Source organism: Hypanus sabinus, chromosome 9, assembly GCF_030144855.1.
Source record: "Hypanus sabinus isolate sHypSab1 chromosome 9, sHypSab1.hap1, whole genome shotgun sequence".
Taxonomy (NCBI): Eukaryota; Metazoa; Chordata; class Chondrichthyes; order Myliobatiformes; family Dasyatidae; genus Hypanus; species Hypanus sabinus.
The window spans coordinates 22,308,710-22,335,608 of record NC_082714.1 but is presented as its reverse complement, the minus strand read 5'-3'; the positions used below and the strand labels follow the sequence as shown (position 1 = coordinate 22,335,608).

At 36.6% G+C, this 26,899-nt stretch overlaps 1 protein-coding gene across 3 annotated transcripts in view; it reads left to right on the top strand.

The window, feature by feature from the left end:
• Positions 1 to 25,911, top strand: part of cramp1 (cramped chromatin regulator homolog 1) — a 90,648-nt gene extending 64,737 nt beyond the window's left edge. For all 3 annotated transcript variants that reach the window (XM_059979230.1, XM_059979232.1, XM_059979229.1), the window contains exons 17-20: positions 122 to 335; positions 8,733 to 8,879; positions 19,347 to 19,504; positions 20,429 to 25,911. In XM_059979230.1, coding sequence (XP_059835213.1) covers positions 122 to 335; positions 8,733 to 8,879; positions 19,347 to 19,504; positions 20,429 to 20,581 — 672 coding nt within the window. In that variant the 3' untranslated portion in view covers positions 20,582 to 25,911. The remainder of the gene's footprint in view (positions 1 to 121; positions 336 to 8,732; positions 8,880 to 19,346; positions 19,505 to 20,428) is intronic.
• The last annotated feature ends 988 nt before the right edge of the window (positions 25,912 to 26,899 follow it).

Below are 26,899 nucleotides of genomic sequence, written 5' to 3'. Positions count from 1 at the left end.
GTAATCGATTTTGCTGGGAAAGGTAGGTTCAGTTGTTTTGACCAGGATCCTTCCTACACTCTGGATATCCTTTGGGTTAGCCACTTAACTTTTTAATCATTAATGTGTTCTTTCTGCACAGAGGGATCTTGAAAAACACACACGTCAGAATGGTCTATCCTCTCCTTCAGGTGAAACCTCTAACTCACTGTTCACTTCTCCACCAAACGTCTCGACACTCCTTGATATTTCATTGCCAGGACCTCCAGATGACACACTGTCCCAGGGTGGACCCCATAGCCAAATCAGTGACTCCATTATTGAGCTTGCTATCAACTCTACTCAGTATGTCGGTGGTAAGTGAAAGAATTAAGTTTCCTTACTGTTGGGTGATGCTAAATGTTTGTTACTTTAAAGTGAACATTTAAAACATCTCTAATTGATAATCATTGCAAGAATATTATAAATAGATTACCAAAAATACACCTGTCTGTTGCAAAAGATGAATGTAATCTATAATCTGACATGGTTTAATAGTTAATAATCTTTTGGCTGTTCTGAATGTACTCAGTGACTGAGCCTATCCTTGTAACCTTCATGATTCTAGATTCCAAGGGCTTGCTCTTGGTGAAGAAGCCTGAATGGTTGACTCCTTATTTTGGGAGTATATAGTAATCCCTGGCTCTAGTTTCTGCAAGCCTAGAGAAATATCTACTCATTTAAATTAGTTCATTCTCATTCTTCAAACCCCAAGAAACCCCTGGTTCGATCTGTTTAATTGCACTTTATATATCACCCGCCATCCCAAGAATAAATTTAGTCAATCTTTGCTGCAGTCCCACCATCATATGTCCTTTGTTATGCAGACCTGTATGGTCTCAATCAGGTACTATATCGGAGCATGCTGTCATTACTCTTGCGCTCAAGTCTTACTGTAGTAAAGGTCGACATGTCATTTTTCTTCCTAAGAGGTGACTAGATCTGCATTTCATGTTCAGGAACGTCTGTACTCTTCAATCCAAGGCAATCTGATGCTCAACTAGATACTACTTAAATGCTGTCAGTGCCTCTGCTTCCACCATATTCTCAGGCAGTGTATTCCAGATATTCAATGCTAATATTCTCCTTGTGTATAAGATGATGAGAGGCATTGATCGTGTGGATAGTCAGAGGCTTTTTCCCTGGGCTGAAATGGCACAGTTTTAAGGTGCTTGGAAGTAGGTACAGAGGAGATGTCAGGCATAAGTTTTTTACTCAGAGAGTATTGAGTTCGTGGAATGTGCTGCCGGCGATGGTGGTGGAGGTGGATACGATAGGCTCTTTTAAGAGACTCCTGGATAGGTACGTGGAGCTTAGAAGAATAGAGGGCTATGGGTAACCCTAGGTAATTTCTAAAATAAGTACATGTTTGGCACAGCATTGTGGGCCAAAGGGCCTGTATTGTGCTGTAGGTTTTCTGTGTTTCTATGAACCATTCTAAATATCTCATCCCCTAATATGAAGTCAGTATCATTTAGTTTCATGAACATCTGGTACAGGGAACAGCTGCTATAGGCTACTGTATCGAAGCTTCTCATAATTTTATACACCTCATTCATGCCCCCTCTTTTTCACTTCCACTCCAGGGAAAACGGACTTAGTTTCTCTCCTCATAAAGGACAATGTCCTAGTGATCTCAACATTATTTAATACTGACAATGAACAACTGGAGCCTGGCAGCATCCCTCTAGTCACAACCTGCAAAGCCAAAAACCTGCCCTTTATTCCTACTGTCTGTCTCCTGTTCATTAACCATCTTCAAATTGTTTAAATATACCATGCATTCTTTGTTGATTAATTTTTCTCTTGTCAAAGTTTAAATACACTACTGTAACAGGTTTGTTCTTATCCTTTCTTTCTTTTTCAATCTTTTTATTGATTTTCACATATACACAAAAAAAATAACATAGTAATAAGTAAATTATAAATACAATAGACTTGAAATCACATTGATAATAAGATAATAATATCCTACTAAACATCAACAAAAGAAAATACCTTAATCAAGTCCACATGATTATATGAAAAAAAAACAAATAACCATTAAAAAAGAAAAAAAAATATTAAAAAATATGTGAGAAAAAAAAATATATTAAAAAAAAATAAAACACTAAACTAAACTAACATAGGCAATAATAACAGTTTACAAGTATAAGATAGTGTCAAAGAACTCCGGAACTCCATACCTGAACATGAATAAGCAGAAAGGTCTGGAGAAGGCCAAATTAATTCATATGAAAATGTCGAATAAACGGTCTCCAAGTTTCTTCAAATTTAACTGATGAGTCAAAAATAGTGCTTCTAATTTTTTCCAAACTCAGACAAGAAATAGTTTGAGAAAGCCATTGAAATGTAGTAGGAGGATTTACTTCTTTCCAATTTTGTAGTATAGACCTTCTGGCCATTAATGTTACAAAAGCAATCATTCGTCTGATTGAGGGGGAAAACTGATTGCCATCTTCATTTGGTATGCCAAAAATTGCAGTAATAGAATGAGGTTGTAAATCTATATTCCAAATTGAGGAAATAGTAGTAAATATATCCTTCCAATAATTATGTAAAGTGGGACATGACCAAAACATATGGGTCAATGAGGCCACTGCTAAATGACATCTGTCACATAGAGGGTTAATATGAGAATAGAATCGAGCAAGTTTATCTTTAGACATATGAGCTCTATGTACAATTTTAAATTGTATTAAAGCATGTTTAGCACATATAGAAGAAGAATTAACCATTTGCAAAATTTTTTCCCATTTATCTGTTGATATGTTGTATTGAAGTTCTTTTTCCCATTCTTGTTTAATTCTAACTGATATTTCTGGTTGTATCTTCATAATCATATTATAAATAAAAGCTACTAATCCCTTCTGACAAGGATTTAAGATAAAGATCAAATCTGTAGTGTCCATCAAAGTTGAATTAGGAAAAGATGGTAAAACTTTATGTAAAAAATTTCTAATTTGTAAATATCTGAAAAAATTAGATTTAGGTAATTCAAATTTATTAGAAAGTTGATCAAATGACATCAAAGTATCTTCAAAAAAGAGATCACGAAAACATTTTATACCTTTCCTTTTCCATATGTTAAAAGCTTGATCTGTCCAGGAGGGTTTGAAAAAGAAATTAAATAAGATAGGGCTATCAAGAACAAAGTTTTTCAAAATAAAAAACTTACGAAATTGAAACCAAATTCGTAATGTATGTTTAATAACAGGATTAAATATTTGTTTATTAAATTTAACTAAATCCGCAGGAAGACAAGAACCAAGAACAGAGAATAGAGAATATCCCTTTACCTCATTACATTCCAAATTTACCCACTGTGGGCACAGTGGTGAATCCAAATCTAATTTCCAATACAATAAATTACGAATATTATTTGCCCAATAATAAAATCTAAAATTAGGTAAAGCTAAACCACCATCTTTTTTTGATTTTTGTAATTGCTTTTTACTTAACCTAGGGTTTTTATTTTGCCACACAAATGAAGAAATTTTTGAATCAATGTTATCAAAAAAAGATTTAGGAATAAAAACTGGTAGGGCTTGAAATAAATATAAAAATTTCGGTAAAATCATCATTTTGACAGCATTAATCCGACCAATTAATGATAAAAACAAGGGAGACCATCTTGTAGTAAGTTGATGAATTTGATGAAGCATAGGTAAAAAATTCATTCTAAATAAATCTTTATATTTCTTGGTAATTTTTATACCTAGATAAGTGAAGTTATCAGTAACAACTTTAAATGGTGTCCTATCAGTCAATAAAGTTTGTGCATTTAAAGGAAATAATTCCCTCTTATCTAAATTTAGTTTATAACCAGAAAAAGTACCAAATTGAACCAACAAGGATAAAATAGCAGGAATAGACCTATCAGGGTCAGAAATATATAACAGCAAATCATCAGCATAAAGAGATAATTTATATAACTTCTCATTACGGGTAATACCAAAAATATTAGGAGATTCACGAATAGCAATAGCTAAAGGTTCTAATGCAATATTAAATAATAAAGGACTTAAGGGACAACCTTGTCTCGTACCACGAGATAATTGAAAAAAAGAGGATCTGTGGTTATTCGTAAAAACAGAAGCAACAGGTTTATGATATATTAATTTAATCCATGATATAAAATTAGGACTAAAATTAAAATTTCTCAATGTATTAAATAAATATATCCATTCAACTCTATCAAAAGCTTTTTCAGCATCTAATGAAATAACACATTCTGGGATTGTGGGTGGTGAAGTATGAATTATATTAATCAATTTTCTAACATTAAAAAAGGAATACCGATTCCTCATAAAACCAGTTTGATCTTCTGAAATAATCTGAGACAGTACTTTTTCTAATCTAATAGCTAAAATTTTTGTAAGAATCTTAGAATCTACATTTAATAATGATATAGGGCGATAAGATGTACATAAAGTAGGATCTTTATCTTTTTTAAGAATTAGAGAAATATTAGCTTCATAAAAAGATTGAGGTAATCTCTTCTTAGCAAACGCATCATTAAAAATTTCACATAACCAAGGAGAAAGCAAAGAAGAAAAAGTTTTAAAAAATTCTACTATATAACCATCAGGACCAGGAGCTTTCCCTGAGTTCATTGATGAAATAGCCTCTCCTATTTCCACTATAGAAATAGGAGCATCTAGCAGACTATGATCTTCATCAGTCAGTTTAGGAATATTCAAATTGTTAAAAAAATTATCTATCATGGACTGGTCACCATCAAATTCTGAATGATATAAAGATTTATAAAAATCTTGAAAGGTATTATTAATTTCTTTATGATCAGTAGTTAAATTACCGTCTGATTTGCGAATTTTAATAATTTGTCGCTTAGTCGAGATAGCCTTTAATTGATTAGCTAACAGTTTACCAGTACGGTCACTATGAATATAAAATTGAGCCCTGGTCCTAATTAATTGATTTTCAATTGAAGAAGATAATAGTAAACTATGTTCCATTTGAAGCTCAACTCTCTTCTTATAAAGTTCTTTGGTAGGAGTCAAGGAATAAATCTTATCAATTTCCTTAATTTTATCCACCAATAAAGCAATATCTAAATATCTTTGTTTTCTTTTACCAACAGAATATGAGATAATTTGACCACGAATAAAAGCCTTAAAAGAGTCCCAAAGTATTCCTCTGTCGATTTCTTCAGTACAGTTTGTAGAAAAGAACAAGTCAATTTGCTGTTTTATATAAGTAATAAATTCCGGGTCTTGAAGCAAAGTAGCGTTAAGTCTCCAAGATCTGGTGTTATTGGAATAGTCCGAAATCTTAATAGATAACTTCAAAGGTGCATGATCCGAAATAGTAATAGAATCATATTTACAATCAATAACATCCGTTAATAACCGATGATCAATAAGAAAATAGTCAATTCTAGAGTAACTATGATATACATGTGAAAAAAAAGAAAATTCTTTATCTTTAGGGTTCAAAAACCGCCATATTTCTGTAATTCCCGAGTCAACCAAAAATGAATTAATAAGTAGGGCTGATCTATTCGGAAGAGTGCGAATAGGTTTAGATCTATCCATCAAAGGATTCAAACAACAATTAAAATCTCCACCCATTATCAACATATATTCATTTAGATTAGGAAGAGAGGTAAATAAACGTCTAAAAAATTCAGGGCAATCAAAGTTTGGAGCATAAATATTAACTAGAACAACTTTCCGATGGAAAAGTAAACCAGTTATCAACAAAAATCTACCCTGTGGGTCAGAGATAATTTCATGATGTGTAAACGATATTGAGGGATCTATAAAAATAGACACACCCCTAATTTTGGCGGTACAATTCGAATGAAATTGTTGACCCTTCCAGAACCTAAAAAAACGTTGATTATCCTCCCTCCTGATATGGGTCTCCTGTGCAAAGATAATATTAGCATTCAGTCTATGGAATACTTTAAATATTTTTTTGCGTTTAATCGGATGATTTAAACCATTAGTATTCCAGGAGATAAAGTTAACAGATCTATCCATCATACCAATATTAATTGTGTGTATCATAAAAGGTTAAAAAGACACATAACCCACAATTCAGGAAGGAGGAAAATTGATTCAGGAGCAGCCGGAGAACATGACACCTCAACAATATTAGTAATTTAAAGTCGGCCCATAAACTAAAAGCAAAAAAATAAAAAGCAAAAGCGTGAAAAAAGATCCCTACCCCCTCCCCCCACCCTTCGAAAAAAAGCCAAGCGGCAGGCGCATAATCTAATACTAATATTACCCCCATTTCAAGATGGCAGCTCTATAAAAAAAAGATTAGAAGAAAACTATATATCACCCAAATTAAAATATAGAGTTGCAAAAAAAAATATATATATCAATCAGAATAATAAAAAAAAACTAATATAATACAACAATCATTAATAAAAAAAAGGTATAAACGTCAAAATTTAAAAGTGTAGTATACCTTTAAAAAAAAAATCCCATATTCAAGTACAAGATGACGTTTCAAGAGCAAAGACTTATGGGAAGAAGAAACGCCATTTTGAAAAAGCCATATTACTAAATACAAAAGTGAGTTCAGCGATCTGTTAAAAGACAAAATAACATTTAAAAAGAAAGGGATATAATAAACAGTACAACATATATATAAAAAAAACTAAAAATCCAAAACATTCGTCCCATATCTGAGTACAGGCAAACAGATAAATGCTTGTAAAAAACAGAAACTTACGGGAAAAATAAACATCTTAAAAAAAAGATAAATCATTAATACAAAATATAAACGTATATAACCAAAACAGAAAGAAAAAAAAGAATATTATCAAAATTAAAAAAAAAACATCTATAAACAATGAAGCTAGTAAAAAAAACCGGACCCATAGATCAAAAAATAAAAAGTTATAACCCAACTTCATAGGTTAAAACTTAAAATAGAAAGATATCCTCTCTCCGAAAAATCTTCCACATAACACATAGTTCAAGTTGCAGTAGAAGATCGAAATTCTCCAACAAATTTCTTCGCTTCTTCCAGAGTGTTGAAAAATCGTTGACTGTTGTCGGGCAGCACAATTCTAAGCTTCGCTGGATACATTAAAGCTTGTCTAAGTCCGATCGAATGAATCTCTGCCATCACTGGGTTTAAAAGCGATCCTGGCTCTCATTACTTCAAAAGAATAATCCTCAACTATTCGAAATTGAAAGTTTTTGTAGGAAATCATACCTTTTTTACGAGCTAATCGAATTAAAAGCTCTTTCTCACGAGGATAATGAAGGCGAACAATCACCGCTCGTGGTTTATCAGGCACAGACGAAAACCTCGCAACTCTGTGAGCGCGGTCGATAATAGGTTTAGTTTTCAAACCTTCATCACCGAAAATTTCCCATAGTAAATTAGAGAAAAATTCAGTTAAATCACCGGACTCAACTTTTTCGGGAAACCCGATAATACGCAAATTCTGTCTGCGAGATCGATTTTCGAGATCAGAAATTTTAAACTTATACTGATCTACAGTCTTAAGAGTCGATTGTACCTTCTTATCCAACACTTCAATTGTACGTACTTTTTCAACAATTAATTTTTCAAGAGTCGCCAACTTATCTTCATGCCGCTGAATAACCGATGCCTGCGACTGAAACTTAGTATCAAGCGATTTAACAGCTCCTTCAAGTTCAGACATTTTCGTGGTAAACGTGTTTTCCAAACTTGCCATTTTACTTTCCAAACTTGCCATTTTACTTTGCAGCTTGTTATCCAAACCTGCAAGTTTAGTGTCCAGAAGATTAGAAATTGTTTCAACAGATAAAGGCTCCTTAGACGATTTCTTACTTGTAGCCATTTTAAGTTCGGCAAAGTTAGATCAAATATAGTTTTAAAAGAAAAAAAAGTCAATCGAAAATATCAACTCATTTGATTAAATTCGAAAAGATTAGATTAAAGGGTGATTATAGTTAGAAAAGTGAAGAGCGCCTAAAAGGCAGATGTTTACGTCGCCATCTTGAAACTCCACCCTGTTCTTATCCTATTCTACAAGTTACAACTTCAACAGAACTCTTAACTGATCTATCAAACATCATTGTACCTTTCATAAATCCATGTTAGTTGATTGCTTATTATTTTCTAAATGCACTATTGCATTTTCTTTTTTCCTTGCAGTGAATGTCAAGCTAACTGATCTATAGTTCCTTTTATCTCTTTCCCTCATTTCTCAAAAACTGAGCTAATTTATTTTCTTATAGCCACAATATCAAATTGCTTTTATTGTCAATGTTAAATTAACACCTATTCCTTAAAGAAAGAACTTGCATTTTTAGAATAACACACAAAATGCTAGAGGAACTCAGCAAATCAGGCAACATCTACGGAGTGGAATAAACAGTCAATGTTTTAGGCCGAGACCGTTCATCGGGACTGGGAAGGAAAGGGTAGAGGCCAGAATAAGAAGGTGGGGAAGCAGTACAGATGGCAGGTGATGGGTGAGACCAGTTGAGGGAGGCAGTGAGGGGATATGAAGGATGAAACTGGAGGAGGGTAGGTGGAAGAAATAAAGGACTGAAGAAGAAAGAATGTAGTAGGAAAGGATAGTGGACCATGGAGGCGGGGAGAAGAGATAGGTGAGAGCATATTTAGAACATCTTTATCCTAAAAAAGTTTGCAGCATTTTAAATATTTTGTAATTACTGTAATTAATTGCTACAATGGCTTGTAATACAAATTATTTTCTTTCTTTTAATAAGGTGATGGGTCTTCTCTCTCTATAACAAAGCTGAATGGTAGTGACAACTCTAAGAATCTCCCATCTCCACCAGCCAGTCCTCAACGCAACTGGATTCCCTCTCCTACCCATGACCCACAGTGGTATGCACCAGATTCTGGTGACTTGTGTAAGTGCATTTAATCACCCTCCAGCATTTCATCTTGTATATAATTTGCTTTCCCTAGACATTTAAAAGTAGTTTGCAAAGTGTCAGTCACAATTTACTAACTTGTTTTTCAGTTTTTATTCCCTTTTTCATGATTTCTGGAGTCTATCTTCCTGTAAACAACAGCATTAAGTAGATTTGAATTTAATTGAATTGACCTTATTTCTTAGTCCTTCACATACATAAAGAGTAAAAATCTTTACGTTACATCTTTGTCTAAATGCGCAAGGTACAAGTTATAGTAATTTGTAATACATAGTATGTACAACAGGACAGTCAGTATAGAATAGAAATACAATTCTATCAACGTGAATTAATCAGTCTGATGGCCTGGTGGAAGAAGCCTGTTGGTCTTGGCTTTACGCTGCAGTACTGTTTCTCGGATGGTAGCAGCTGGAACAGTTTGTGGTTGGGGTGACTCAGGTCCGCTATGATCCTTTGGGCCCTTTTTACTCACCTATCTTTGTCCTGAATAGTGGGAAGTTCACATCTACAGATGTGCTGGGCTGTCCACACTACTCTCTGCAGAGTCCTGCAATTGAGGGAAGTACAGTTCCCATATGAGGCAGTGATGCAGCCAGTCAGGATGCTCTCAATTGTGCCCCTGTAGAAAGTCCTTAGGATTTGGGTACTCATACCAAACTTTTTCAACTGTCTGGGGTGAAAGAGGCACTGTTGTGCTTTTTTCACCACACAACCAGAAAGTACAGACCATGTGAAATCTTCGGTGATGTGTATGTGAGAAACTTGAAGCTCAACCCCAGATCCATTGATGTCAATAAGGATTAGCTTGTGTCCATTCTTCCTGTAGGCCACAACCAGCTCCTCTGTTTTTACAACGTTGTGGGAGAGTTTGTTTTCTTGACACCACTGTGTCAGGGTAAGGACAACTTCTCTGTAGGCTGCCTCGTTATTTGAGGTAAGGCCAATCAATGTAGTATCGTCAGCAAATTTGATTGGCGGATTGGAGCTGTGGGTGGTGACACAGTCATGGGTGTCCAATTAGTAAAGGAGGGGGCTTAGGACACAGCCCTGAAGGTCCGAGGTGAGGGAGCCCATTCTTACCACCTGCCAGCGATCTAACAGAAGTCCAGGATCGAGCTACACAAGGCAGGGTGAAGGTCGAGGTCTCTGTGCTACTTGTCAAGCCTGGAGGGAATTATGGAGTTGAATGCTGAACTGTAGTCCAAGAACAGCATTCTCACATGAGCATTCTCCTTCTCCAGATGTGTGAGGACGGTGTATAGAGCTGTGGCTATTGTGTCATCTGTCAATTGGTTGTGTCTGTAGGCAAATTGTAGGGGTCCAGTGTGGGTGGTAGCATGCTGCAGATGTAGTCCTTGTTCAGCCTGTCAAAGCATTTGCTTATTACTGAGATGAGTGTGACAGGACACCCACCAGTCATTCAGACATGTTACTTTGGTCTTTTTAGGTACAGGGACAATTTGTTACTGATCCTCGGTTTCATGTCCAAATGTCCTCTGTTACTTTTTGTACTTGCTTTTGACATTTCAGTATTTTTGCAGCAATGGGCAACAAGGCTCACTTACTTGTCTCTTCATTTTAAGTCATACATTCATTGCACAAGTGTACCAGCTGATGCACAGTAGAGGCATGGGTGGGGGGGAGAAAACACAGGCAATGTGACTAAACAGGCTGGAGCGAGATGAAAAGCCTGCTATAATTAAATTTTTGCATGCTGTATCTCACTTCATTATTCCCCAAATCATTCAGTAACCTTTCAGATAAAATTCTACATTTCTAGAGCAAAAATAATTCTTAACATTTTTAGATTACTTGCAGAATTCTTAAAAAGAAGCAAATCTTATTTGTCTTGTGTGTCCCAGAATTCTTCTTCACACAATGAAATAGTTTGACCTGCAGTGACTGTTACATAGGAAAATCTGGCTGTCTTTTCGTGTAGGCAGAATTTCAAAAACAACAAAAGGTAATCTGATTTTAATATTAATTAAAAGTGGAATGTTGGCCAAGATTCTGGAAGAACTCCCAGCTTTAGCTAGTGTAGTGAGATGTTTACACCCAATCTGCTGAAGCATGCAAGACTTCTCTTCAGTGCCTTTTTTTCTTATAAACCCTTGTGCCTTTTTCCTATATATGTTTTTAGCATTGCTATTTGCACTTGAGTCTTAAATTCCCCCCACAGCAGCAAATAATATTTTCATTTATCTTGATGGCTAGTTAAAATATTTTAGTGTATTCGGTATAACTTCCAGATATTCACTGGTGTCCTGTAGCTTGAGTAGTAGCATCCATACCTTGTGTATTGGATGGATCTGGTGCCAATATCCTCTTCAGGGACTTGAGCGCAAATTCTAAGCTGACCCTCCCTCAGTATTGGTTACTAAAGAGTAGCAGGGATATCCTAAGTTCTTTTCCAATATTTATCATCCACTTACTTTTTACTGAAATAATTTTATCTAGTTATTACATTTCTATTTGTGGAAGATTTTGGTGCGCAAGTCGGCAGTTGTATTTCGTCCATCACAATAGTGTTTAGATTTCAAAGTACTTCATTGATTTTTAAAGTACCTAGACCATAAACATAGAAATCTACAGCAAGTTCCAGGCCCTTTGGCCCACAATGTTGTGCCGACAGTGTAAGCTATTCTGGAAACTGCCTAGAATTTCTCTACCGCATAGCCCTCTGTTTTTCTAAGCTCCATGTACCTATCTAAGAGTCTTTTAAAAGACCCTCCACCACTGTTGTTGGCAGTGCATTCCACGCACCCACCACTCCCTGTGTGGAAAAACTTGCCTCTGACATTCCCTTTGTACCTACTTAAAACCATGCCCCCTTGTGTTAGCCATTTCAGCCCTGGGAAAAAGCCTCTAGCTATCCACACGATCAATATGGATTCCCCATTGTAGACTCAGTACTTGTGAAGTTCTGAAAGCTGCTATGGAAATACTAGTCTGTTTTGTGCATTGCCTCCGCAGCATTCTTGACATTGGAAAGCAGCAGAATAGCTAATACAATTTGTCTCCACCATAGGAATTGGTTTGGTTTGAAATCCAAGGAAAAGAAGACGGGTGTGGGAGTAGCCTACAGTCCCCAACCTATGACATCTCAGTAAATCAGAGCAGAAATGGGGAAATATAAAAGGCATATTGAAGGAAACTGCAATTATCATATGGAATTTTAATCTACAGATTGATTGGATGAACCATGGGTGTCATAGCAGAAGTTGTGAAATGCAACAGGGATTGCTTTTTAGAGAAGTTCATTACAGAACCTACCCAGGAGAAGGCTATTTTAGATTTAGTCTGGTCTAATGAGGAAGGATTAATAAGGGATGTTGTAATTAAAAATAGCCTAGATCGTGGTGAATACAGTATGATAGAATTCCAAATGCATAAGTCCATAGCCAGTATCTTCAATTTAAGTAAGGGCAATTTATAATGGTATGAGGAGTTATCTAAGGTGGAGCGAGTAAACAAGAGGAAGGTTAGTTAAGAAATGACAGATAGCTAAGTAGCTGGTCTGTAATGCTCAGCAAGAGTTTATCCCAATGAAGAAGCTGGATTCCATGAGAAAGAAGAACAATATGCAGTTAATGAAAGAGGTAACCTGTGACAGAACAAAGGACATAGACATGGCTCTCTTTATCTTTATTCCATGTGCCTAAGTATCTCCTAAATGTTGCTAATGAATCCGCATCTAGCACCATCTCTGGCAGTACCTTTCTCACTTTCCTCCAATCACCATAAAATTTTGTCTTCTTTTGTATTGGCCACTTCCGACTTGAAAATGTTCTGGCTGCCCATTCACCTTATGCCTCTTAAAATGTGCACTTCTATCAAGTCACCTCTCATCCTCCTTTGTTTCAAAGAGAAAGGCCATGGTTGCTCAATTTTTCCTCATAAGACATGCTCTCCAATGCAAGCAGCAGACTTGTAAATCTCCTCTGTACCCTCTCTAAGGCTTCCACATCCATGAGGCAGCCAGAACTGAACACAATCTTCTGAACGCAAACACGAGGAAATCTGCATATGCTAGAAATTCAAGCAACACACACAAAATGCTGGTGGAGCACAGCAGGCCAGGCAGCATCGTTAGTCCTGCCGAAGGGTCACAGCCTGAAATGTTGACTGTACTTCTTCCCGTAGATGCTGCCTGGCCTGCTACATTCCACCAACATTTTGTGTGTGTGACAATCTTCTAACTGTGGTCTAATCATGGTTTTATGGATTTGTAATATTACCTCATGGTGCTTGAACTCAATCCTCTGACTAATGAAACATCTGTCTTCTTAACCACCATAACAACAAATGTGGCAACTTTGAGAAAATTGTAGACGTGGACCCCAAGATCCCTCTGTTCCTCCACATTGCAAAGAATCCTGCCATTAACCTTGTACTCTGCCTACAAGTTCAGCCTTCCAAAACTTACCATTTCAACACTTCAACTACCACTTCTCAGCTGTCCTGTTATAACTTCTGACAACATTCTACACTATTCAGAACACCAGCAACATCCATGTCATCTTTAAACTTACTAACCCACCCTTTTACCTCCTTAACCAAGTCATCTATAAAACCACATAGTAGGGGTCTCAGAATAGATCCCTGTGGAACACCACCAGGCACCATCCTCCAAGCAGAATACGCTCCATGTACTGAAACCCTTTGCCTACAGTCAGCAAACCAATTCTGAATTCACACAGCCAAGTCTCCCTGGATCCAATGCCTCTTGAGTTTCTGAATGATTCTACTGTAACATTCTCCTTCGCGTGTAACTGATAACGTCGAATTCAACGTCGAGATAAACCACAGCCAATGAGAACCAGATCGCAGTAAGATTAACCATTTACTGTTCACTCTTCACATTAACATATGGTGAAAACTGTTGATAAAACAATACAAGATTGATACAGTATTTGTTCCTTCCTTAATATCACATTTCAAGTGTAAATACTTGCAAAGGTGACTATAACTACATTACACTAAGGTGCAGTATACAGGGAGAGTTTACCTGCTCCATTGACTACTTTAAATACACTTCCATGCAAACTATCCGCGGCTCTTTAACTAACGAAAGCATAAACATTATCTACCGTCGTTACTTCTAACAGGATCGGCATTAACATCTTAGTTCAATATATCGATTATCTATTAACTTACAGCGTTGCTCTCACTGTGATTTCTCATGCCTGCAAAACTACTTCTGCTCAGGTGAGCCTCGTGGTAAGCCCCCACCCTCGCGCTAATTTCAAACCGGTATTTTTCCACAAGACGCGGCGAAACCGGATGTGACGTCATCGCATGCCGATATATTTTACATGCAATGAATATACTTTAAACACTTCTAATTCTAACTAGAAAATACTATTGAATGAATTACTAAGCGAAAATATTATAAACTAAATAACTGTCGTAAAGACAGCACATCTACCATGGGGAACCTTGTCAAATTCCTTAGTAATTTACACCACATCCATTGTTCTACCATCACGAATTCGAGGAGTTATCACTTCCTCAAAGAAATCACTCGGGCTTGTATGGCATGACATACCCCTCACAAATCTACACTGGCTGTCCCTAATCAGTATATGCATATCTAAATGCTTGTAAATTCTGTTTCTAAGAATCCTGTCCAGTAGTTTGTTCACCACTTGATGTAAAACTCCCTGATCTATAATTCCCAGGATTCTTCCTATTACCTTACTGGAACAAAAAAAAGATACATTTGCCACCCTCTGGTCTTTTGGTACTACTCCTTTGGCCAATGAGGACCAAAAGATCATTGCCAGAGGCATAGCAATCTTTTGCCTTGCTTCCCATAGTAACTTGCCCAGCCCTGGGACTTGTCTATCTCAATGTTTTTCAAAAGTTCCAGCACATACCTTTTCTTAATGTTGACACATTTCAGCAAGTCATCCTGAAGAAAAGTATTCATTAAGGGCCTTCCAACCTCCTCCAACTCCAGGCACGTTCCCTCTTTTTATCCCTGATCATCCTCCTGTACTTACATATGTATATAACACCTTGGAGTTTCCTTAATCCTACTCACCATGCCCTCTTCTACCTCTGTCTGATCCCTGTTTTCTAAACCTTAAGTCTGCTTCCTTCCTCTTGACTAGATCTTCCACATCTCTTGTCAAGCTTGGTCCCTTTACCCTCTCATCCTTTCTTTGCCTCAGTGAGTCAAACATATCTAGAATCCAATGCAGATTCTTCCTAAGCAACCTACATATTTCACTGAGTACATCTGTTGCCAGTTTACGATCCCAAGTTCCTGTCTTAATAGCATCATAATTTGCTCTCCCCTCGTTTCCTATACATTCTGCCCCTATCCCTGTCCAAGGCTATTGTAAAGGTCGTGAATTGTGTCACTTGCTCTAAAATGTTCACCCACCAAGAGATCTGTTACCCGACTAGATTCATTGCATAGTACTAGTTCCAATATGGCCTCTCCTTTGCCAGTCTGTCCACATATTGTGTCAGGAATCCTTCCTGAACATGCCTAAAAAAAAAGTCCTGCCCCATCTAAACCTGTTGCACTAAGGAGGTGCAAATCAATATTAGAAAAGTTCAAATCAACCATGAGAACAGCTGTTATTTTTGACCCTTTCCAAAATTTCCCATTCTGCTGCTCAATGTCTCTGTTGTTATTGGTGAGGGGAATGGTATGTAGAACATCTTCAGTAGTGGTTGCTTTCTTCTTGCTTCTGACTTCTACCCACACTGATGATCCCTTCACAATGTCCTCCCTTACTGCAGCTCTGATGGTATCTCTGATGAGCAATGTCAGTCATCCACCTCTTTTTTTACTCCTTTTCCCTCCCTCTCTTGAAACAGCTAAACTCTGGAACATCCAGCTGCCATTCTTGCCCTTGTGACAGTCAAGTCTGTAATGGCATGATGGCATAGCTCCAAGATGCTGGGCTATACAAAGTGGCAAGGGTTGGGTAGACCAGAGGACCAAGCAATCTTTAGGATCTGGCAACAGAATACAAAAAAGCTGATGACGCGGTGAAAATCAATTTTGAGGAAAATACTTCTGTATATAGTATTAAAAACACAGTAAAAGCGTCTGTAGATACAGAAATAGAAAGAGTTGCTGAGGTAAATTAGGATCTCTCGAGAATGGTGAATCAATAACATCAAAGAAAAAATGGCAGTTGAATGTTTCTTTTAATGGAACTTCATTAATAATTTCCCTCAGATATCAGATGGGCTAATTCCAAATAACCGGGGAGAAGCTACAAAGGTGTTAAAGGCAGGCAAGTTACCAACTCCGGGTGGACTCCATGCTAGGAATTTAAAGGAATTTGGCTGCAGTAGTGGAACCAGAAGATGAAAGTTTTCATATTTGTTAAACTCAGGGATGGTATGGAAGATCAGAAAACAACCAATGTGGTTCTCTTCTTCCAAAGATGAGAAAGGGTGAAGGATGCGAACTACAGGCCAGTTAATTTAACAACTATTACTGGCAGGATTCTAGGGTCAGTGATTAAAGACCAAATATGTAATTGTTTAGTAAATCTGAATATAATTAATCCCAGTTAAACATGATTTATAAAAGCATGTTAACAAGTTTACTGGAATTCTTTGAGTATATAACAGGGAGAGGTGATGGAGGGGAAACTACACAAGTGGTGGATTTAGATTTCTAAAAGTTATTTGACAAGGTACCACACAGAAGGCCAGTGCACAAGTTAAAAGACATTGAAGCAAGTCAGAATCAGGTTTAATTTGTAATGTGGCAGCAGTACAATACAATATAAAACTAAGTTACAGTGAGAAATATGTAATATTTCTTACTGTAATTTAAATTAAATAAGTAGTCTAAAAAGAGAAAAAAAGTGTTCATGGATTCACTGTCCATTCAGAATATCTGATAGCAAAGGGGAAGAAGCTATGCCTTGAATCATTGAGTATGTGCCTTCAGGCTCCTGTACCTCCTCCCTGATGACAGCAATGAGACAAGGGGGCGTCCTGGGTGATGGGTGCCATCTTTTTGAGGCATCACTCCAGATGTCCTGGATGCTGGGGAGACTAATGCCTATGATGGAGCTGACTGTTTACAACTTTCTGCAGCTTATTTTGATCCTGTGTAGTGCCCCCTACCCCACGCGACATCAGATGGTGATGTAGCTAGTTAGAATGCTCTCCACAGTACACCCGTAGAAATTTGCAAGCGTCTTTGGTGACAGACCAGATCTCCTCAAATCTATTGAAATATATGCTACTGCCATGCCTTCTTTGTAAATGCATCAATATATGTTGGGCCCAGGATAGATCCTTGGAGATGTTGACACTCAGGAACTTGAAATTGCTCACCTTTTCCACCAATTGAGGACTTGTGCGTGTTCCTTTGTTGTACCCTTTCTAATGTCCACATCAGTTATTTGGTCTTACTGACATTGACTGCAAGGTTGTTGCTGTGACACCACTCAATTAGCTGATCTATCTTGCTCCTGTATGCCTTCTTGTCACAATCTGAAATTCTGCCGATAATAGTTGTGTCATCAGCAAACTTATAGATTCCGTTTGAGCTGTGCCTAACCACACAGTCTTGGGAGTAGAGAGAGTAGAGCAGTGGGCTAAGCAGGCATCCTTGAGCTGTACCAGTATTATCAGCGAGGTGGAGATGGTGTTTCCGATCCACACAGACTGACAGTTTCTGGTGAGGATTTCAAGGATCCAGATGCAGAGGAAAGAACAGAGGTCCTGGTTTTGGAGCTTTTTGATCAGAACTGTAGGAATGATTTTGTTGAACACTGAGCTGTAGTCAATAAACAGCAGCCTGACCCAAGTATTAGTATTGTCCAAGTGCTACGAGGCCTAGGAGTATTCAAGGAAGTGTTTTAAAATGAATTGAAAACTGGTTATCTTATTTTTAAAAAAAACAGTTGGAATAAATGGATCCTTTTCAGACTACTGCTTGAATCAGTTTTTGGTCCGTACTTGTTCACTATTTGTATTAATGGCATGGAGCATGCAACAGTATACAAGGTTTCCATGATACAAAAATAGATGGAAAGACATTTTGTGATAAGGTTACTGTGATTCTGCAGGATAATATTGATAAAGTGAGTGGGCAAAAACCTGGCAAATGGAGTCAATTGTTGGGAAGTGTGAGGTTCTGCACTTCAGTGAGGAATGTCTGATGGAAAGAGACTGAGTAAAGTACAGAGGGCTCTAGTTGGCCTGGTGTCTAGTGCAAAAAAAGTAAGCAGGTACAACAAGTTGATTAAAAACAAACAGCATTTTGGCCTTTATTGCAGAGGGGTTTCATTACAATTGTATAGGGTGTTAATCTTGGAATGAGAACATTGTCCTACCAAGAGAAGCAAAGTAGCTTGGACTTGTATTCCATGATATTAGAAGAATGAGGGGTAACTTTATTCAAGCACACAAAATCCTAAGGAGGCTTGATAAAATAGAAGTTTTCACCAGTAGGTGATACCCAATAAGATCATTTGAAATTGTGGTGAATCTCTGGAATTCTCTGCCCTGGTGGGTAGTGGTAGTTCGATCATTGGAAGAATTTAAAGCAGAGGTGGATAAATTATTTGATAGATTGAGGAATGCCATGGGTGTGCCCTTATGGTACAGAAGAGGAATTGAGACCAGCATAGATCAACCATGTTGATATTGCAGGCTTGAAGGGCCTGATGGCCTGTTTGTATTTTGGTCTTGTGTTGTCTTTATGAAACTGTTGTGATATGTTGCAACAGAGAATTTTATTAAATAGCAATAAAGCAAACAAATGCAGTAATCATTGCACAGCTTTTCATGAGGTAGATAAGTTAGCAATTAATTAAAATTAACTGAAATAAACCTAGGTCCATTTAGTCTCTACTGTGTCATTGTTTAAATTATTTCATTCATTCAATTGGTTCAAGTTAAATAATAGTTTTAAAAGTCAATTGAAATGACCAGTGAATACTTGTAAACAGTGGCGGGGGAGGTACTTTGTGAATTTACTGAATTACTCAATTAATTTCAACCCATTGCACTCAGATCTGTATAAACATTCTGTACAAAATGTTTGTGTTTAGTTTAAATAACAATTTTTTATGCCTGGACAGTCATCGCAGTCAACTGAAATTTTGTGATATTTCTGTATCTGAAAGTAGTTTATAAACTCCTTGTGTACTATGGCAGAATCATGGAAGCCCATTTCCAACTTTATCTTCTGGTGTAATGCTTCTGTTTTCTTGGCATCTCAAAGCGAAAAAGGTGCATATTGCCAATACTCCTTCAGTATCACACAACAGTGTTGGCCAAGTTCATTTTCCTATATTCTATAGGCCTTTGGTCCACGTCTTTTGGTTCAGGCTGAAATGTCCAATCAACTCAGCCAATCTGACATCAAAAAGAAAATGAGCTTCCATATTGGCCTTTGAAACCTTGAGTTAATATTTTTTGTTCTAATATTCGATCATTATGTTTGATTAGTTGCAGCAAGCCTAATATCTCCCGAAAAGGGGCGGAAGATGTTAACAACTGGCAACAGCAACAACCATGGCAATAGCAACTCTTTGCTTGGAACAAGCCTACTGGATGGAAACTCCAGGGATTCTTTTGTTTCCCGCTCACTAGTAGATGTCTCTGAGGTAAGATGGCCGCTTCTGTTAGGAATGACCAGTGTTTCCATTGATGCCAAAATATTTTGACTAAATAACTACTTAAAAATTTTGTAAAGTTACTTAATAATTTATAAAGAAGAAAATTCAACACTACATGTAAACATTAATATACTTATCTTTTGTCATATAAACTTTATAACCACTAGCAAGAAAATTGTGACTACCCCAATTTGTTTTTGTATAGTAGGGGAAGCATTCGTACTTCCTCTTCAGTGATTTGATCCTCACATTATATGGTATCATATCATTATAATTTTGAATTGGCCTCCAGTAACAACATTTTATATATTTTTTATATTTATATATATATAATAATGTTTCAGTCCATGGTTAATTGAAAGGAAAATTTGGAATATCTGAATTATTTCAAAAATTATGAAAATAAGCTTGTATTATTAGCTTACTTAATGTAACAACTAGAAATGCATATAATATTCCAAAGCTTCGTACAGGTACATCATGATCTCCTGACTGTTATACTCAGTACCCTGACCAATGAAAGCAAGCATGTCATATGTGTTCTTTACCATCTTCTACCTGTGTTGCCAACTTCAGGAGCTATGCACTTAATCCCCAAGATACTTTTATAAATCAGTGTTTTTTGAGGTACTGAAAATCTTTAAAGCATTTCTCTACCAAAGCTGACAACATGGTATTCGTCTAAAGGAGGTGTTTCACTTTGCCTCCTATCCTATCTGGCATCGAGAAAGGACAAAAGAGGGTGGAAAAACTCAGGTCTTTGCTGGTATGTCAGGAATATTCTGGTAGTTAGCAGAAGATGCTCATGAGGAGTAAACAACTTGGCTAAAATATATTAAGAGGAGAAGTACACATTTTCCAGTCAGCATTCTTGCTGTATTTAATTTCAATCTGGCTGTTTTTGTTATATAGGTGGATTCTCAGCTGGTGTGTATGATGAACGAAAGCAGTGTGGATTATATTGCCCGCTTTAACGATCTTGCTCAAGAGCTCTCAGGAGCTGAGACTTCGAGGAAGGAGATGCTTTTGGACAGTGGCCCTCCAATTGGTGATCTTTCACAATAAGGTCATAAACTGAACAAGGGACTCATTTAGAGTGCCCCCATTCTTCAGCACCTTGCCAATTAAGCTGCCCAGTTTGGGTATTGACTACTGGAGAAACCATTTGTAAATGACACTGAGAGGTTTGAAAAATGTGCAATACACTTGACAGTACTGCCCATAATTCAGTATTAGGTTCATGATAATATTTACTTGGCAGTCATTGACATAGAATAAAGCTGCAAGAAGCCAAAAGGATCCTGCGATGGGACTGAACGCTAGGGTGAATGTTTTTCTAATGTCTGAAACTGATATGCAGATTGATCATATGCTTGAATTGGGCATGGAAACAAAGCTGATGTTATTGTGGTTTGTACCAGGCTCTTCCTAGAGTGATATGGTATGTTCAGAATGAATTATGCAAACCTTTTGTACCATATAACACACCCACTTTGCTTTCCATTAAAACCAAACTAACTATATCAGGAAAGCCCTAGTGACTGTATTCTGCCTGAAAGCATGCTATAGCACATGGCTATCATAGTTATAGTGGTAATGCTGTTTACGTGGGGCACATTGTGATGCAAGGAAGTCATTAAACAGGTAGTAGCTTGTATTCAGCATGGTCCCTTTTGCCACATAATACTTTTAAACACCTATCAGATAGACTGGTGGGTTTCCCTGAGAATACTGAGTGAAATACACGGTGTTGATTTAAAATATGTTTACAAAGTGCATGGGTTTGTGCCCATGTGAATTGAATAAACAAGCAGTAGCAAGCAAGTCCCTGAGGGCCACTTCAAAAGGGAAATTAATTTATTTTTGCTGCACATGTGTTTTAATAAATAGTTGATTGTATTTTTTTTTCATCTTGAACAGAGCCACCAATGGTTATGACCTTGATAGGCCTCTTCAGTTCATGCTACGATTTCTTTTGAAATTCTGGTTCTGTCTTTCTGGTCTATTTTTTTTTCTCTAATCCTGATCTTCCCTTCCTCTCCCGGTTTTCCATCTTGTGTACTCTTAATGGAGGTAAGCTTATGAACGAGCTTGATGAGTACCAGGCAAGTGACTGTCAGTATTGGACCCAAAGCTTGCCACTGAGTAGAGGGTTCTGCAATAGTCTCATACAGCATCAAGATTCTAGATGCACCTTCTAAATTTGTTCCTGCACTGTTTTAAGTACACCGTGACTCATTTTCAATTAGTTAGATACATTTCTTTAGTCCTGAAGACACACTTTTATTGCATTTTAAATTGCATCCAGTAACTATGCTTCAGATTGGAGTTATGGTACCATGTTTTTGTTGATATGAAAGAATTCTGCGTGATGGATCTTGTGTGTTTAGTATTGTGCAGTTTACCTTTGAGTCATCTTGTGCTGCTTATGTGTTTTTTTTTGCACCCAAGGAATCCAGTGTGGTACCTTTGAATTTTACAAATTATTGTTTTACTTTACTGTCTCTTTCCTATCTTTCTGCCAGAATATTACCCAAGGACTTAAACTCTTCACTCAAGCACGTGTTTAGGTTGGAACACTATGCAGACTGACTGCAGTCAAATTCGAATTTAGTAGCAGGCAAGATTTTGAAGTGTTTTACAGTTTAACATAGAACGCACACACTTGAGACTTTTTTCCCCATATAGTCAACTATGTAAATAAGATAGATATGTGCATTGTTAATTTTATCTATCACACAGAGCTCTAGAAGAACTGTACTTTTTTTTAATATAAGCTACATCTAAGATATTATTGTGGAAGGATTATCTCCCAATCTTGTATAATTTCAAATTTGGCTATAAGCTAGATCATTATAACTCTAGGCTTCCCAACACCAGGAGGAAAAGTTGCAAAGCTGGTATATTGTTGCAATGCAGTAATTGTGGTCTAAAGTTATTCAAACTCAATTGTGTGTAATATTAATAATGTAAGCCAAGTATAAAGTTCTGGAAACAGACAAGCAAATTGATTTGAGGATTCTGGAAAGCTGTGACCTAAGTTATCTACAGTCTATAACACTTGCCTGTTCTATATTCTTTTCTAATATACAAAAACTCCAGATAATCTACTGCAACTCATCTAAACATATTCTTCTCTCATTTAGAACAAAAGTAGTCTATTCATCAACAAAACATTGGTAATTCGAGTTTTGGTAAATGCCTGTTGCATTGTTGCAGGGATTTGTTTAATGTATCTGAAACACAATGTTAAAAGTTATTTTTTGTAAAATTGCAACTATACTTGGAAGTAAACAGGTTCCATTTTGTACGTTTGTTAAGTAAAGAAGTAATGTTGCATTTTTAGTTTGGTACACTAGGTTTGTCATGAGGTAAAGAGGTGGCAGTAGTTCTCTTGGGTTTGAGGGATATTTCCCTTGGGTAGCTTTCTAGTGTTTTGCTTTCCAAAATATTCCAGCAAATATGCAGAAACTGTCTCATTCATGTCAAATAAGCTGGTAATTAGGACCCCATGCCTCACCTCCATTATTGGATTTTTTTATGGTCAATCTTTCTCACTTTTACCTTTTTGTATTGACTTAATGTTCTGAATGATTATGCATGTATTGCTGGTCCCTAGCAGTGTGTGGAGGCAGGGAATAGAAACTGTCCACTGGGTGTGTTATAATGTTTACGTGGTTTGTACAATTCTTAAATTTATTCTCTGCATCAGTTAAATAGGAAGAAGCTACTAAGAATATTTTTTTAAAATGGAACAAAATTAGATTAACTTTACAATTAAATCTGAACACAGATGTCTCCGTTTGTTCCTCTGGACTCTAGCCTCATATCAGGAATGTTCTGAATGCAGAATGAAATGTTTGTCAGAATTCAAAGCTTCGGTACTTTTTGTAGAGCAGTCCCAGACAGAGATCTCTACAGTTTTTCTGATATTAATAATTTCTATTTTAGATTTCATTGACATCTAACTATCCGTCTTTTCTGCAGCTGTGTGATAAGATACAAGTTCCATTTTTCCCTTTTCACTAATTTCCTCTAATGACTGGACGAAAGTTCCAAGATTACAAAACCATAGGTTTCTTTCTTCACTGTTAGCTGTTGAATTTTTCAGGTGAAAAGATACATTCAGCAGTGAATTGTTGTAGCGAAATAATCACTTCAATTTTCCCAATATATTAATTCACCCAATGAAAAAATCTTCAGATCATTAAAAGGTGAATGACTTATTGTCCTTGCATTTCTGGCAAATTTGGTTTATCATATTAAATGCAAACAATCAAAGAAGGGAGATTTAATGTCCTGCTTAATCTGACTTCCGTCTGTCATCTAACCCGGTAGGGCCAAATGTGAATATATCATTAATGCTCTTAGAATTTCCCATTGCACAACCATGCAGTGCCTTTATACAATCCTAATCAGCTGGTATGAAATCTTGGAACAGATCAATATAGAGTCTAACTCTCAGAAGTCTAATGTGATTAGCATTCAGTTAGGCCATGCAGTAAGTAGCATGTCCCAGGTCAGTTTTAATCTAGTGAATGCACTGTAATTTGCACCCTAAGTTTTCTATAGTTAAAGTTATATAGTGTGCCACTGTTACTGTGGCAATAATTCCATCTTATAATGCAATCCTGACATTTATAAATGCTAAGATGCATGGATAGCTATGTTTATGTTTCTTTTTGATGAAGGTTCATAACTAAAGACCAAGAAACCAAATGTGGAACAACTCTTCCACGTGATTGTGTAAGTGTATACATTTGTCAAATGGGCAGACTGACAGCTGAGAACATTTCCAAAATTTGAAAAGACTGAGTTTCCCCACCCACTGGGAAGAAAGACCCCACAATGCCAGATGGTTTATTTTAGCTACTGGTTTTACTTTACAAACCTTTCCAACTTTTGCATCGGTTTGTATTTGTGTGAATGTGTGAGTGTTTCTAAGTGCGTTTCTATTGCAAATTGATTTGGAACAAAACAGTTTTACATTTTTTTTTACAAGCAACTCTTCATTTTGCATTCAGTAGTACTTAATTTATTAACTGCTTTTTTAATAGTTTTAATCTTGCACTGGAAGGTAAATATATATTTATAAAATTGAATTTAAAGCTGGTGTGTTATTTGTGCAAAATATAACAGTTAGGCAGTTTTGCTAACTCATCAATGATTCCATAGTTTGTTAAATTGCTATCAGCTGAAGTTTGGTTATCACACTTGATTTGCTACATGTGTTTTGTGAATGCGAGAACCTATAATGAATTATAACATTGATCATCACAACTGAAAGCAGATTGGCAAATCTTCACAATATGGCAACATTCTTCCTCTGAAAGTCCATTAAGTTTGGATGCTGTTCTGGGCAATGGTCAGTTATGTGTGAACATTAGCTGAAATTTACTGACACTGAGCTGTTTAAAAATACAACCAACTATGGTTGAATTCTTTATATTGTACACCAAGCAGTATTATTTATATTCATAAGAACAGATGTATGCAGCTAGGACCAGGCGTATTTGTAACTTCACAATCCTCATCCTTTGGTCTGAGGAACATGGGGCCCATTTTGATCATTATGACTGAAGCTTTGAATCTTGACACCTTTTTTTTTGTTCACTTTGTGGCCGTTGCTATGTTAGAGAAACTTCCCATCAGTTTTAAATTACATTTTTATAAAAACCTAAAAAGAACATAATGATTAGTAACAATTTTGAAGTCTTTCTTGGGAATATTTTAAGACTTAATTTATGTAATTGACTAAAAAGAATTACTAAACATGACAAAATTATATCAACATCATCATTGCATTAGTGCTGACCTAATGTACATTCACAGTTGTGTTATGTAAATACATAATTCTTACATTATGGGCTCAGTCGCTCTAAATCAGTGCAATCTTGTACAATAATGGTGATTTAGATGTTTATTGGAGCCCATTGTTAAAACAATAGACTCTAGAAATTCAGAATAACAAAGGGTTTTAAAGGGGTTTTGAAAAATTGCTGATGGGGAGGGTCTCCATGAAATTTCTAATTGATGCACTACAATAAATGGTTCTGCTTTGGCTTTGGAGCAGGTTCTGAATGGCTTTTAAGATGTAAATGTTGTACAGAAGCAAAAGAGAAATGTTCATAGCATTGTTTCGATAAAAAGCCATATCAGTTGTAAAGGTTTTCATCCCCTTTTGAGATGTGAAAACTTTTTAAACAGTTCAAAATCCTTTTCCCTGACCTTTGTACCAAATGTGTAAATTATTTTTGACTATTTATTCTGTATGATTTGAGTTTTGTGGTTATTTAATATGCAAAGAAGCTGTTAAACTTTCATGTTGAGTTCTTTGTTTAACCTGTAGAGCTGTTTTTTTTTAATTCTTGCTGATAAACACGTTTTAAATACAGCATCTGTGATAATGACTGCTGATTTTCCATTTGGGAAGAAGGTACATTTCAGACATTTAGATCTAGTTGTATAGACTTTGTCAGAAGCCAGACTGGTAAATGATGGAATTTAATGATTTGGAGTCTAAAACCATAGAGTGGAAGTAGGGGAATCACAGTTTACAGGGTGGTGAGATCAAGGTTCAGAACCCTTTTTAACATTGGTATTTCCTGTTCCATGGTGATCACAGTAAATGTCAACTTTATTTTGTGAGGCTTTTTTTTAGGTTTGTTTTCTCTGAAGCATTAGTACTAGCACCGCTGAAAAAGCCAGTGTTAACTGTGGATTATGGAAAATTTTACTATTTTAATGTGCCTACTTCAAAACTAGAGTTCCATGTGCTCTTCCTCATCACTCAAACCATAAGATGGATCTAATTTAATCCCTTTAAGAGGAATAGAAGCAAAAATAGGAGCATGCATAGGATAGGTAATTTAGCTCTCTAACCCTCCTCTGCCATTCTGACAGCTGATCCTTAATCTCAAAATCATATTCTCACTCTCTCACCAAATCCCTTGGTTTAGAAACTTATCTCCTGTAAATGTCTTATCCTGTATTTTGAGACTGTAACTCGGGTTCCAGAATTCCTGCCTTCTCCCCCTCTACCACCATAAGGAAACCTATCGAGTCCTGCCAGCATTTTGTATGTTTCAATGAGATCTCTCATTCTTCTAAACAGGCTTAATTGCTCCAATCTCTCCTTATGCAAGTTAAATCAGGTGAATCTTTGTTGCACTCACTTAATGGCAAGCAGGGGTTCTTGCCAGGTTACAAATACCCCACTAATGGAGAGCCTGGAATTATGCTGATTGCTGAGGAGCAAGTCTCCTGCTGGATCGGAAAGGGTATTTTCCACGGATGCTGCCCGACCTGCTGAGTTCCTCCAGCATGTTGCTTTCACCCCAGCATCTGCAGAATATTTTGTGTAAACAGTATTCCTATACGCCT